General features: G+C 41.3%; 1 protein-coding gene across 3 annotated transcripts in view; it reads left to right on the top strand.

Moving 5' to 3' along the window:
* The window catches only part of LOC311100234 (vasculin-like), a 40398-nt gene that overhangs the window by 12937 nt on the left and 14040 nt on the right, over positions 1-13421 (top strand). For 2 of the 3 annotated variants that reach the window (XM_084141064.1, XM_084141063.1), the window contains 2 exons: positions 25-206; positions 4045-4200. In XM_084141064.1, coding sequence (XP_083997190.1) covers positions 25-206; positions 4045-4200 — 338 coding nt within the window. Of the gene's footprint in view, positions 1-24; positions 207-1717; positions 2525-4044; positions 4201-13421 lie in introns of those variants that run through there. The other variant, XM_084141065.1, reaches the window with a different exon arrangement.

Genomic DNA, 13421 nt, shown 5'->3' with positions numbered 1-13421 from the left:
TTTCATTCTGCTCTGTCTGTTCAGAACACCCGCCCAACCCTCAATCCAGGGGCTCTAAAATGATGGTGATCAAACGCGTCTCCAAGGAGGAGCCCACAACAGCAACGTCCTGCACGGCCACGCCCCAACAACAACAAGCCTTGTCCCGCAACGGCCCCTCCATCTACAAGGCCCCCATCCCAAACTCTGTCAGTCTTCCAGTTAAGGTGAGATTGTCAGGTCCCGGTTGCATAAAACATTTAAAGTCCCTTAAAGTCTCCTTAAAGGCCCATTGCAGTCAAATAAGGGATTTTCCTGTGTTTTATATATACATTTCCACACTGAGATTGAAATGGTACTATAAAATTATGATAATTCCCTTTTAGTGTAAGAGCTGTTTGAAAATATATTTCAGCCTGTTGTGGTGGGATGGAGTTTTGGCCTGCCTGTTGACAATGGACCATTAAGAGTTCCAAAACCTTTCTGCCAATAACGGCTATTTTTCAGTTTTCCCCTCCCCACTCAGACCACTCACAGACAGTCCTAGCAAAATTCTTGCTTGAGAAATTGATCTTAGCTAAGAAGCTATTTTAATTGAAAAAGATCACAGTAAGGTACTTAATTGTTACCCAGAAATGTTTTGATATTGAGATAAAAACATTCCTCACAAGACTGGTCCTTTGTAGCTCAATTGGTAGAGCATGACGCTTGTAATGCCAGGGTAGTGGGTTCGATCCCCGGGACCACACATACGTAAAAATGTACGCACACATGACTGTAAGTCGCTTTGGATAAAAGCGTCTGCTAAATGGCATATTATTATAAGACTCATGAAAAGCTAGCCCGGTACCAGTTTAAAAAAATGGAAGTATATATGCAGTGAGGGGAAAAAGGATTTGATCCCCTGCTGATTTTGTACATTTGCCCACTGACAAAGAAATGATCAGTCTATAATTTTAATGGTAGGTTTATTTGAACAGTGAGAGACAACAAAAGCAGGGGCAGGGGGACCTTGCGGGCGCTGCAGGATTTCAGTCCTTCACGGCGTAGTGTGTTACCAATTGTTTTCTTGGTGACTATGGTCCCAGCTGCCTTGAGATCATTGACAAGATCCTCCTGTGTTGTTCTGGGCTGATTCCTCACCGTTCTCATGATCATTGCAACTCCACAAGGTGAGATCTTGCATGGAGCCCCAGGCTGAGGGAGATTGACAGTTATTTTGTGTTTCTTCCATTTGCGAATAATCACACCAACTGTTGTCACCTTCTCACCAAGATGCTTGGCGATGGTCTGGTAACCCTTTTCCAGCCTTGTGTAGGTCTACAATCTTGTCCCTGACATCCTTGGAGAGCTCTTTGGTCTTGGCCATGGTGGAGAGTTTGGAATCTGATTGATTGATTGCTTCTGTGGACAGGTGTCTTTTATACAGGTAACAAGCTGAGATTAGGAGCACTCCCTTTAAGAGTGTGCTCCTAATCTCAGCTCGTTACCTGTATAAAAGACACCTGGGAGCCAGAAATCTTTCTGATTGAGAGGGGGTCAAATACTTATTTCCCTCATTAAAATGCAAATCAATTTATAAAAATGTTTACATGCGTTTTTCTGGATTTTCTGTTGTTATTCTGTCTCACTGTTCAAATAAACCTACCATTGAAATTATAGACTGATCATTTATTTGTCAGTGGGAAAATGTACAAAATCAGCAGGGGATCAAATACTTTTTTCCCTCACTGTACAGGCCCGTCTGAAGTTTGCCAATGAACATCTGAATGATTCAGAGGAGAACTGGGGCAAAGTGTTGTGGTCAGATGAGACCAAAATCGAGCTCTTTGGCATCAACTCAACTCGCCATGTTTGGAGGAGGAGGAATGCTGCCTATGACCCCAAGAACACCATCCCTACCGTCAAACATGGAGGTGGAAACATTATGCTTTGGGGGTGTTTTTCTGCTAAGGGGACAGGACAACTTCACCGCATCAAAGGGACGATGGACGGGGCCATGTACCGTCAAATCTTGGGTGAGAACCTCCTTCCCTCAGCCAGGGCATTGAAAATGGGTCGTGGATGGGTATTCCAGCATGACAATGACCCAAAACACACGGCCAAGGCAACAAAGGAGTTGCTCAAGAAGAAGCACATTAAGGTCCTGGAGTGGCCTAGCCAGTCTCCAGACCTTAATCCCATTGAAAATCTGTGGAGGGAGCTGAAGGTTTGAGTTGCCAAACGTCAGCCTTGAAACCTTAATGACTTGGAGAAGATCTGCAAAGAGGAGTGGGACAAAATCCCTCCTGAGATGTGTGCAAACCTGGTGGCCAACTACAAGAAACGTCTGACCTCTGTGATTGCCAACAAGTCATGTTTTGCAGAGGGGTCAAATACTTATTTCCCTCATTAAAATGCAAATCAATTTATATAACATTTTTGACATGCATTTTTCTGGATTTTGTTGTTGTTATTCTGTCTCTCACTGTTCAAATAAACCTACCATTAAAATTAGAAACTGATCATGTCTTTGTCAGTGGGCAAACGTATAAAATCAGCAGGGGATCAAATACTTTTTTCCCTCACCGTAGAAGTAGTTTACTGCAACGAAAAAAGTGTAGCACTTTTTTTTGTTTACTACATGATTCAATATGTGTTATCATAGTTTTGATGTCTAAACTATTATTCTACAATGTAGAAAATAGTAAAAATAAAGAAAAACCCTGAAATGAGTAGGTGTGTCCAAACTTCACTGATACTGTACTTCCATTCATTTTTTAAAGATGGTACCCAGCTACCTTCAGACTAGTTATGAGAGGCTTGTGGGCATCCTAGAGCAAAGCAATCGACATGTACGTGTTCTTGAGAGACTCACCTTCCCACAGATGGGTCATATTATTGTGTAGCCCAAACTGTTCAGACGCTACAGACAGAATTTGGCAGATCGGCTGTACCGACTTCAGACGAGTCCCGTACACCAACGTGTTCGTGGGAGTCTCATCTTTCCATAGAGGGCTTGATAGTTTGTACGCCAAACCATTCAGACACTGACTTTTTCCACATTTTGTTACGTTACAGCCTTATTCTAAAATTGATTAAATCGTTTTTATCTCATAAATCTACACACAATAGCCCATAATGACGGAGCTCTATGGACAATTCCTTTGACCTCATGGGTTGGTTTTTGCTCTGACATGCGCTGTCAACTGTGGAACCTTTTATATAGACAGGTGTGTGCCTTTCCAAATTATGTCCAATCAATTTAATTTACTGCAGGTGGACTCATATCAAGTTGTAGAAACATCTCAAGGATCATCAATGGAAACAGGATGCACCTGAGCTCACTTTCGAGTCTCATAGTAAAGGATTTGATTACTTATGTAAATAAGGTATTTCTGTTTTCATTTTTTTATGCATTTGCAAACATTTCTAAAAACCTTTTTTCTCTTTTGTCATTATGGGGTATTGTGTGTAGATTGAGTAAATTTGTTTATTTAATCCATTTTATAATAAGGCTGTAAGTGAACAAAATGTGGAAAAAGTCAAGGTCTGAATACTTGCTTTCTGCTGCTAGCTAGCTGCTGCTGTTGCGCAGCAACCAAGTTACTGGTCCCTGTTTTAGAACTCTGAGATTCAGCTGAAAAGATGTTAGCATTGTCAGAAATGCTACAAAAAGTTAGCACATCGTTGGTTCTTAGTGGACAGAAATCAGCACGTGAGAGCTAAAACATTTTATAAAAACTGTTGCATCTACAAACTAAGTAAATCAGATTTTTCTTTTAATCCAATGTTCACTTTAGAATTTGAAAATAGGTAGGCGCAGAAAATACTCAAACTCAATTGCTAACGCCCTGGTAAAAAACCTGGTATGTGGTTCTCTGTATCGGCCGGACAGCTCATGACGAGAGGTGTGCTGTGTATTTCCAATCAAGGTGATTTGCGAATTTTCATCAACATTGGTGTCATATTGGCTTAGATATGATGATAGGGAGATTTGAATGTAACATTGAGCTTCAACAAATGCATATATTTTTGTGGGGAATAGCCCACACAATAATTGATTGACTAATTGCTGTTTTCTAGGCGAGTCGCTCCAGCTCATCGTCCCCAGTGAACAAGGGCAGTCAGCCGCGGCTCATGATGCGTCTGACACGCATGCGCTTGGACCGCAAGAGCCACTTCCTCAAAGCCCTCAAACAGGACATGGTGGACGAGGAGGACCTCCATCATAACTGCAAGGTGTGTGCGTGCCTGCGTGCACGTCATGCACAGAGAAACTCTACTTTTCCTCATCAACAAATGTACAGAGAAAAAGGTTTAAAGGTGTATGTATCAGACCAACTTAACTGACATCACTTTGAATGGCTAGCATACAAATAATTAGTTTTTGTAACAGTTACCCTTAGACTGCGATCATAACGCCGTCTTTGATGCCTTATGCATCTGTATGACAACCGACTCAGTCATCCACCCATAATTGTATCATTTTGAAATGGTTATGTCAATGAAAAGTCAGGCTCAACATTGTACTCTTGTCTGTGACAGGTAAAAAAAAAATGTTGGACAAGTAGAATATAGATTTAAATTGTCCGAATGGACAAGTAAAAATTGTCACTATCAAACAATTACTCCGATCACAAGTGTATCAAAGTGTCCTCTGCATGCGACATGTTGTGCGCTGTTCTCCCAATTTCTGCAGAGTGCATCGGAGTAGAATTGTTAGGGGCTATTGTATTGACAGGCACCGCTTTTGCCAGTGTAAAAATATTGTAATAATTATATTCTGTAGTCCAGTGGTCACCAACCGGTCGCTCTTCAAGGCATTCCTAGTTGATCACCAAACATTTCTGTAGAAAAGCCAATGAAAAAGGCTTGCGTTCCTTTCTTTTTTTTTTTTTTTGGCGCTGTTGGCGGTAGGTGCACTTGATTCAGAAGCCCTGCGCACTGGACTTCTGTTCCCATTTTGGGATCTGTGGCTAAATCAAGTGTGCCTACTGCGCTGGCCGATCGGATAGCTCAAATCACTGTGCCAACAGCTTCCTCGGCCACAGCAAAGTTTGATACGTGAGATTTCATCACTTTTAAAAACATGACCAGAGAGAGGCTGTCAAAGAATACAGCAAAGAGCTGCTGTTTTTATGAGTGAGTTCATGTCTAAGTTTTTATTCAGCACTGTCAGCACAAATTACTAAACATAAAACGCGCTTCCACTTGTCCTGCAGCTGCAATAAATGAGTAGCCAAGTGTATCGATAGCCCTGCGTTTTTATTATTACTAGCAGCTCGTCGTGTCTATTTTAATATCGAGGAATATTTCACTTTCTCAGGTCATAGGAACAACATGAATCTGTGCATGAGGCAGATGCGGTGCGACTCCAGTTTCGCTATTAGGTGGAAGACTGGGTCCACTCTCTCTGGTCAGTCTCACCTGAGGAAAGTGTTGTGGTAATTATTCTAATCAAAGGAGAGAGACTTTGTTATTTCTTCAAACAATCATTCTTTAATATTGATGATTTAATGATTGCAATAATGAAGCTGGCCGATCTCACACTGAAGTGTGATGCTGAGAGCTCCACGAGCAGATTCGGGTTACACCTTTTATAGCAAAGTACATCCTCCTCAATGTTCATGACAAACAACAGATGCGTGGAATGGGTCAAAAGGTTAGGATTTGTATGAAAGCAATGAATAATTCACAGCAGACAGTATCTGCTGTGAAGACTGTTCTCATTGTATGGAAACCAGGGTTTGGCCCTCAAGACGAGGTTCTTATCTTATTCATAACAGATCTCGTCCTTGATACCTTATACACACAGACACCAATCCAGTCTATGAAATGCAGGCTCAGTCAGACCGGAGACATCTCCCTCTCACAGACCACTAATCATAGAATGCAATGTGGCTGTTGGTTTTATCACCTAGCCATCACTTAATCAGTTGCCAGCCCAAGCTTCAGAGGCTCCTCTCAGTTCACACAAATACAGATGAGCGAGTTCTAACAACCCTATTCTATTGCATAAAACAACCATTCGATGCATAAACAGTATTATAACAATTTTGTAATTTCTCCACCACAATCCCCATTTTGAGACTTCTCAACTTAAAAGAAAATTACAAGGTTTAAAATACATTAATACACGTATTCAAACCTTATAAGGCAGCAGGTCACACCACACACACACACGTGAATAGGGTGAGTGCTCTGCAATACTGAGGCTGGTCGACCCCACACTATTGCACTAGTGAACTCAGCAAAAAAAGAAACATCCTCTCACTGTCAACTTTGTTTATTTTCAGCAAACTTAACGTGTAAATATTCTGGGACATTTCTGGGGGGAATGGCCCTAGCCCTCACATTCCAATCCAACAGGTCCCAGACGTGCTGAATGGGATTGAGATCCGGGCTCTTCGCTGGCCATGGCAGAACACTGACATTCCTGTCTTGCAGGAAATAACAAGCAGTATGGCTGGTGGCATTGTCATGCTGGAGGTTCATGTCAGGATGAGCCTGCAGGAAGGGTACCACATGAGGGAGGAGGATGTCTTCCCTGTAATGCACAGCGTTGAGATTGCCTTCAATGACAACAAGCTCAGTCCGATGATGCTGTGACACACCGCCCCAGACCATGACGGACCCTCCACCTCCAAATCGATCCCGCTCCAGAGTACAGGCCTCGGTTTAATGCTCATTCCTTCGACGATAAACGTGAATCCGACCATCACCCCTGGTGAGACAAAACCGCGACTCGTCAGTAAAGAGCACTTTTTGCCAGTTCTGTCTTGTCCAGTGACGGTGGGTTTTTGCCCTTAGGCGACGTTGTTGCCGGTGATGTCTGATGAGGACCTGCCTTACAACAGGCCTACAAGCCCTCAGTCCAGCTTCTCTCAGCCTATTGCGGACAGTCTGAGCACTGATGGAGGGATTGTGCGTTCCTGGTGTAACTCAGGCAGTTGTTGTTGCCATCCTGTACCTGTCCCGCAGGTGTGATGTTCGGATGTACCGATCCTGTGCAGGTGTTGTTACACGTGGTCTGCCACTGCGAGGACAATCAGCTGTCCGTCCTGTCTCCCTGTAGCGCTGTCTTAGGCGTCTCACAATATGGACATTGCAATGTATTGCCCTGGCCATATCTGCAGTCCTCATGCCTCCTTGCACCATGCCTAAGGCACATTCATGCAGATGAGCAGGGACCCTGGGCATCTTTCTTTTGGTGTTTTTCAGAGTCAGTAGAAAGGCCTCTTTTAGTGTCCTAGGTTTTCATAACTGTGACCTTAATTGCCTATCGTCTGTAAGCTGTTAGTGTCTTAACGACCGTTCCACAGGTGCATGTTCATTAATTGTTTATGGTTCATTAAACAAGCATGGGAAACAGTGTTTAAACCCTTTACAATGAAGATCTGTGAAGCTATTTGGATTTTTACGAATTATCTTTGAAAGACAGGGTCCTGAAAAAGGGACATTTTTTGTGTGTGATTTATATTACCATTATAAATGACCATCCGTTGGTTCATTGAGCTTTTTACCTTAACATAAAATTATCCTTAATTGGGAACGATATAAACATTAAAATATCGTTAAGAAATTCTCAGCAATGTAAATCATTTTTCATCAGTACGAAACACAATCATCATGTTGATACTGAGCACGCTCCCATTGGTCAGCATGGTGGAAATAACTATTTCCATCCCCATAACACCATCTGTAGAAACTAAAATGTGCGTATTTGTTGGACAAATCCAGGTAGTGACTCCCGGTTTAAGTAACATTTATTCTGTTTAGGGCCTAATGAAAATGACCCAGGACAAGCATCATGAATCCACTATAAGGCAACACCTATGGACTCTGTTTCATTAGCATAAACCTGCTATAGTTCCTGAGTATTATGATTAAAATAAAAAATGTAATTTGGTCATGTATATAGGTCAAATAGATTAGGATCAGTTTCACTCTCAGGATCAGAGTTCACCCTCTCCATTCACCAGGACATGCTGAGAATAGTGTCAATATCTTTAGTACACAACTTCTTTACCCGCGTCACAATAGCATAACAACAATCAAAACAATCAATCCATAACATATTAATTGCTTCACTCATATGATTATTAACAAACTAAAAACTTACTCAAATCAATTAGTCAGTTTTCAAAAAATCATTCAGTTTCCAAATCATAATCAAAACCCTATTTTAGTTATCCAAACCAAATGTAGAATGACAATGCCTAGTGATTCACATTGGTCCTGTCACTCAAAGTTAAAACCCTCAACTTAGCACACATCGACACTGAATGTACATTTATATTAACATAATTACAGATCAGAATCTTAATGCATTCTTAATCTAAATTACTGTAAGTTTAGCAGTGTGTAGTCCTCCACAATCAACCTGATACCCCAAAATAAACAATTTTAGACAAGCCTAAAGCAGTTATGGGCACAGTTGACCAACACCCTCCTTCCCCGGCACTCAATCTTCTGGTGTCTCTTCATTTTCTTCTTCAGATAGCATTGTAGTTCAAAGTGGATGGCCCATGATAAGTCCCAATTTCATTGTCTCACCTGGGCCGCCCACTACCTTTACCACCCATTACGTCTTGTCCATTTGCCAACCAGTATACCAGCAACATGAGAGAAGTTTGGAACTGATCTCTCGTCATGCTCACCACACGTGGACTCCTGTCGCACTCCTGAGAGAAAAGGTATGAGAGAGAAGGCAGTTGATAGCTTCGATTGGATGCTGTGTACAGGTTGCTGGCTCGGACTCAGGTCTCACGGTAGAAGTGGTGCAGGACCATACTGAACGGCATTTTCTTCAGCCGGTCAGAGGGGGTTTTGAGGTTCAGACCGTTTTTGGCCGAATGATCCCTTTTATGCATCTAGATACCATCTGTAGTCACCTTCACCATAACCTCGGGAGAGGACAGATCAGAACAACAGTTTAGTTCAGTTCATTTCTGATTCAGGGAATCCAGACAAGCATTGACTGTATGACAAATTATTACTTTTACCAATATTCTTAATACAAATTTCTAAGACAAGAATAACAACACGTTCTGTTGAAACTATTTTTTAAATTGGCTTGTACTCCGCTATCACACTGTTGACCTCACCGCAGAGTCACAGGATCAGGAAGTTAGACCGCTAATCCTTAGGGAGTAATCTCGATCATCCATCAGACCCAATCTGGTGAGATTTGTATCGAAACAGAACAAACAACACAACAATGCACTCCTTCATATATCACTCGATACACTTCTATATATCACTCAAGGTGTGTAAAACTTCAATCCAAAAACCTTCAGAGGACCAGTAACACCTCCATTTTGACACGACTCACATCGTGATTAAATAATAAATAAATAAAAATGAGTCACTAAATTAACACCACTAACATATATTCATAACAAGTGTGTTGTGTGTGGGTATTTGCAAAAACAAACAAAAATGGGCAGGCCTTATTTAATTTGGGCGCTCCCTTTACGGCAGAATACGGATACCTTTATACTTACAAAACTGCCGAATTTCACTAACTGCTCTCCCCAAGACCAGTCTCGGGAAACATTTCAAAGAGAGCGATAATGACTAACCCCTCTCCTGGAAGAGAAAGTGTACATTTCGTTAATATCCACTCTGCTACATCTTAATCAGCAACCCAAAAGTTGTAATTACAAACAAAACATGATAATGATTAGTCCACTGTACTCCCTCCAATCATTAATTGTTTGTTTTAATCCACCCCAATGTTTATGTAATCTTATTTAGACACAACGACATTTATCTGACTGGTCTCTCTTTTCCCCAAGATTTTCCGTATCCACCACACCACAATGCCCTTCATGTTCATGAACAAACATTTTAAAAGGTAATTTTAGGTTTGGTAGCCCCAATGCTGTTGCTTGACAGAATTGCTTCTTAAAAACTTGACTAACACTTACTCCCAATATTAACTCCAATCTAATTTCCCGTAAGGTAAAGTTAAAACACATCAGATGGTACAGCGTCCCGTTAAGCAGAACAAACACTTTCTAAAATAAACAAACCCAGAACCCCTTTCCAGAAATCGTATTATTGTAACCTGTTGCATTGATTTTGTAAAAATAGAAACCTATTAATTAACAAATCTAGAACCTTCAACAAGTTCGTGCTGTCTCATCAGCGTAATAGTCAAAACTAACTGTAATCCACATCAATTACTTTACACTGTTCCACGTAATGGAAACAGATTATCATTTTAGAATACATTAACTTGTTTGCTTTAATCACTGGTGTTACCCAAACTATAGAATTAAGTACTAATTATTAGAAATCGTCAAAGAACATCTCCGCATTCAACTTAGTCATACAGTGGGGAAAAAAAGTATTTAGTCAGCCACCAATTGTGCAAGTTCTCCCACTTAAAAAGATGAGAGAGGCCTGTAATTTTCATCATAGGTACACATCAACTATGACAGACAAATTGAGAAAAAAAAATCCAGAAAATCACTTTGTAGGATTTTTTATGAATTTATTTGCAAATTATGGTGGAAAATAAGTATTTGGTCACCTACAAACAAGCAAGATTTCTGGCTCTCACAGACCTGTAACTTCTTCTTTAAGAGGCTCCTCTGTCCTCCACTCGTTACCTGTATTAATGGCACTTGTTTGAACTTGTTATCAGTATAAAAGACACCTGTCCACAACCTCAAACAGTCACACTCCAAACTCCACTATGGCCAAGACCAAAGAGCTGTCAAAGGACACCAGAAACAAAATTGTAGACCTGCACCAGGCTGGGAAGACTGAATCTGCAATAGGTAAGCAGCTTGGTTTGGAGAAATCAACTGTGGGAGCAATTATTAGGAAATGGAAGACATACAAGACCACTGATAATCTCCCTCGATCTGGGGCTCCACGCAAGATCTCACCCCGTGGGGTCAAATTGATCACAAGAACGGTGAGCAAAAATCCCAGAACCACACGGGGGGACCTAGTGAATGACCTGCAGAGAGCTGGGAACAAAGTAACAAAGCCTACCATCAGTAACACACTACGCCGCCAGGGACTCAAATCCTGCAGTGCAAGACGTGTCCCCCTGCTTAAGCCAGTACATATCCAGGCCCGTCTGAAGTTTGCTAGAGTGCATTTGGATGATCCAGAAGAGGATTGGGAGAATGTCATATGGTCAGATGAAACCAAAATATAACTTTTTGGTAAAAACTCAACTCGTCGTGTTTGGAGGACAAAGAATGCTGAGAGAACACCATACCTACTGTGAAGCATGGGGGTGGAAACATCATGCTTTGGAGCTGTTTTTCTGCAAAGGGACCAGGACGACTGATCCGTGTAAAGGAAAGAATGAATGGGGCCATGTATCGTGAGATTTTGAGTGAAAACCTCCTTCCATCAGCAAGGGCATTGAAGATGAAACATGGCTGGGTCTTTCAGCATGACAATGATCCCAAACACACCGCCCGGGCAACGAAGGAGTGGCTTCGTAAGAAGCATTTCAAGGTCCTGGAGTGGCCTAGCCAGTCTCCAGATCTCAACCCCATAGAAAATCTTTGGAAGGAGTTGAAAGTCCGTGTTGCCCAGCGACAGCCCCAAAACATCACTGCTCTAGAGGAGATCTGCATGGAGGAATGGGCCAAAATACCACCAACAGTGTGTGAAAACCTTGTGAAGACTTACAGAAAACGTTTGACCTGTGTCATTGCCAACAAAGGGTATATAACAAAGTATTGACAAAACTTTTGTTATTGACCAAATACTTATTTTCCACCATAATTTGCAAATAAATTCATTAAAAATCCTATAATGTGATTTTCTGGATTTTTTTTTCTCATTTTGTCTTTCATAGTTGACGTGTACCTATGATGAAAATTACAGGCCTCTCTCATCTTTTTAAGTGGGAGAACTTGCACAATTGGTGGTTGACTAAATACTTTTTTGCCCCACTGTACCACTACAACAAACTTAACCCACTTCGTCCTTTACAGCCTCATAGAGCCCAGCGAGCATGACTCGCTTTCACCAGCGGACTAAAACATGGAAACTCTTCTATTCTTTCCAGTATAAAAAATTTATAACATAAATCATTCTCAAACAACGTTCTGTGTTTACCTCTAACGTAAGGATTAAAAAAATTAAAAAATAACTTGACAACTTTCTCTACTCTTTCTGCTTCACACTCATGAAATGTCCATGAGTTTAAAATTAACATGTAATGCGCCAAGTTTATAAAATACATCAGTCAATCCATAAGGAAAAATATACATTTCGATGGGTGCTAAAATAGTTCACAATACTAGAGCCTCTTTCAGCCCACAACTTAAATTAATTGTATTATAGCCTTGTATTATCATGCAATAATTAATACCCATGTTTAGTTATTAATTATGATCATGGTCGCAGCTCTACCACAATTGCCTGTCCACTATTATTAGAATGCATTAGATATAGGTAATAGTCCCTTCTGAGTAGACAACAGGTAATAAAACAAACACTGACTATTGTCGACAAGCATACATTCAATATATATCCATAGTATTAATATTCAATGTAGTGATTTAAATTACGACCCCCATTCTCAGTAGTTTCCACCAGCAAACCATTAGGCAACACAAAAAATGATTACCTCGATATTGTCCAGCTATTCATGTTGAACAAATTAGCCTTTCAATTTGACCCAAGCAAGCAGCTAAATCGTTCAGTGGGGAGAGCAAGTATTTGATACACTGCCGATTTTGCAGGTTTTCCTACTTACAAAGCATGTAGAGGTCTGTAATTATTATCATAGGTACACTTCAACTGTGAGAGACGGAATCTAAAACAAAAATACAGAAAATCACATTGTATGATTTTTAAGTAATGAATTTGCATTTTATTGCATGACGTAAGTATTTGACACATTAGAAAAGCAGAACTTAATATTTGGTACAGAAACCTTTGTTTGCAATTACAGAGATCATACGTTTCCTGTAGGTCTTGATCAGGTTTGCACACACTGCAGCAGGGATTTTGGCCCACTCCTCCATACAGACCTTCTCCAGATCCTTCAGGTTTCGGGGCTGTCGCTGGGCAATACGGACTTTCAGCTCCCTCCAAAGATGTTCTATTGGGTTCAGGTCTGGAGACTGGATAGGCCTCTCCAGGACCTTGGGATGCTTCTTACGGAGCCACTCCTTAGTTGCCCTGGCTGTGTGTTTCGGGTCGTTGTCATGCTGGAAGACCCAGCCACGACCCATCTTCAATGCTCTTACTGAGGGAAGGAGGTTGTTGGCCAAGATCTCGCGATACATGGCCCCATCCATCCTCCCCTCAATACGGTGCAGTCGCCCTGTCCCCTTTGCAGAAAAGCATCCCCAAAGAATGATGTTTCCACCTCCATGCTTCACGGTTGGGATGGTGTTCTTGGGGTTGTACTCATCCTTCTTCTTCCTCCAAACACAGCGAGTGGAGTTTAGACCAAAAAGCTATATTCTTGT

This window comes from Coregonus lavaretus (genome assembly GCF_964263955.1).
Source record: "Coregonus lavaretus genome assembly, chromosome: 24".
Classification (NCBI taxonomy): Eukaryota; Metazoa; Chordata; class Actinopteri; order Salmoniformes; family Salmonidae; genus Coregonus; species Coregonus lavaretus.
Note: the sequence above shows the minus strand (reverse complement) of the source record. Positions and strands in the feature narration are given on the sequence as shown.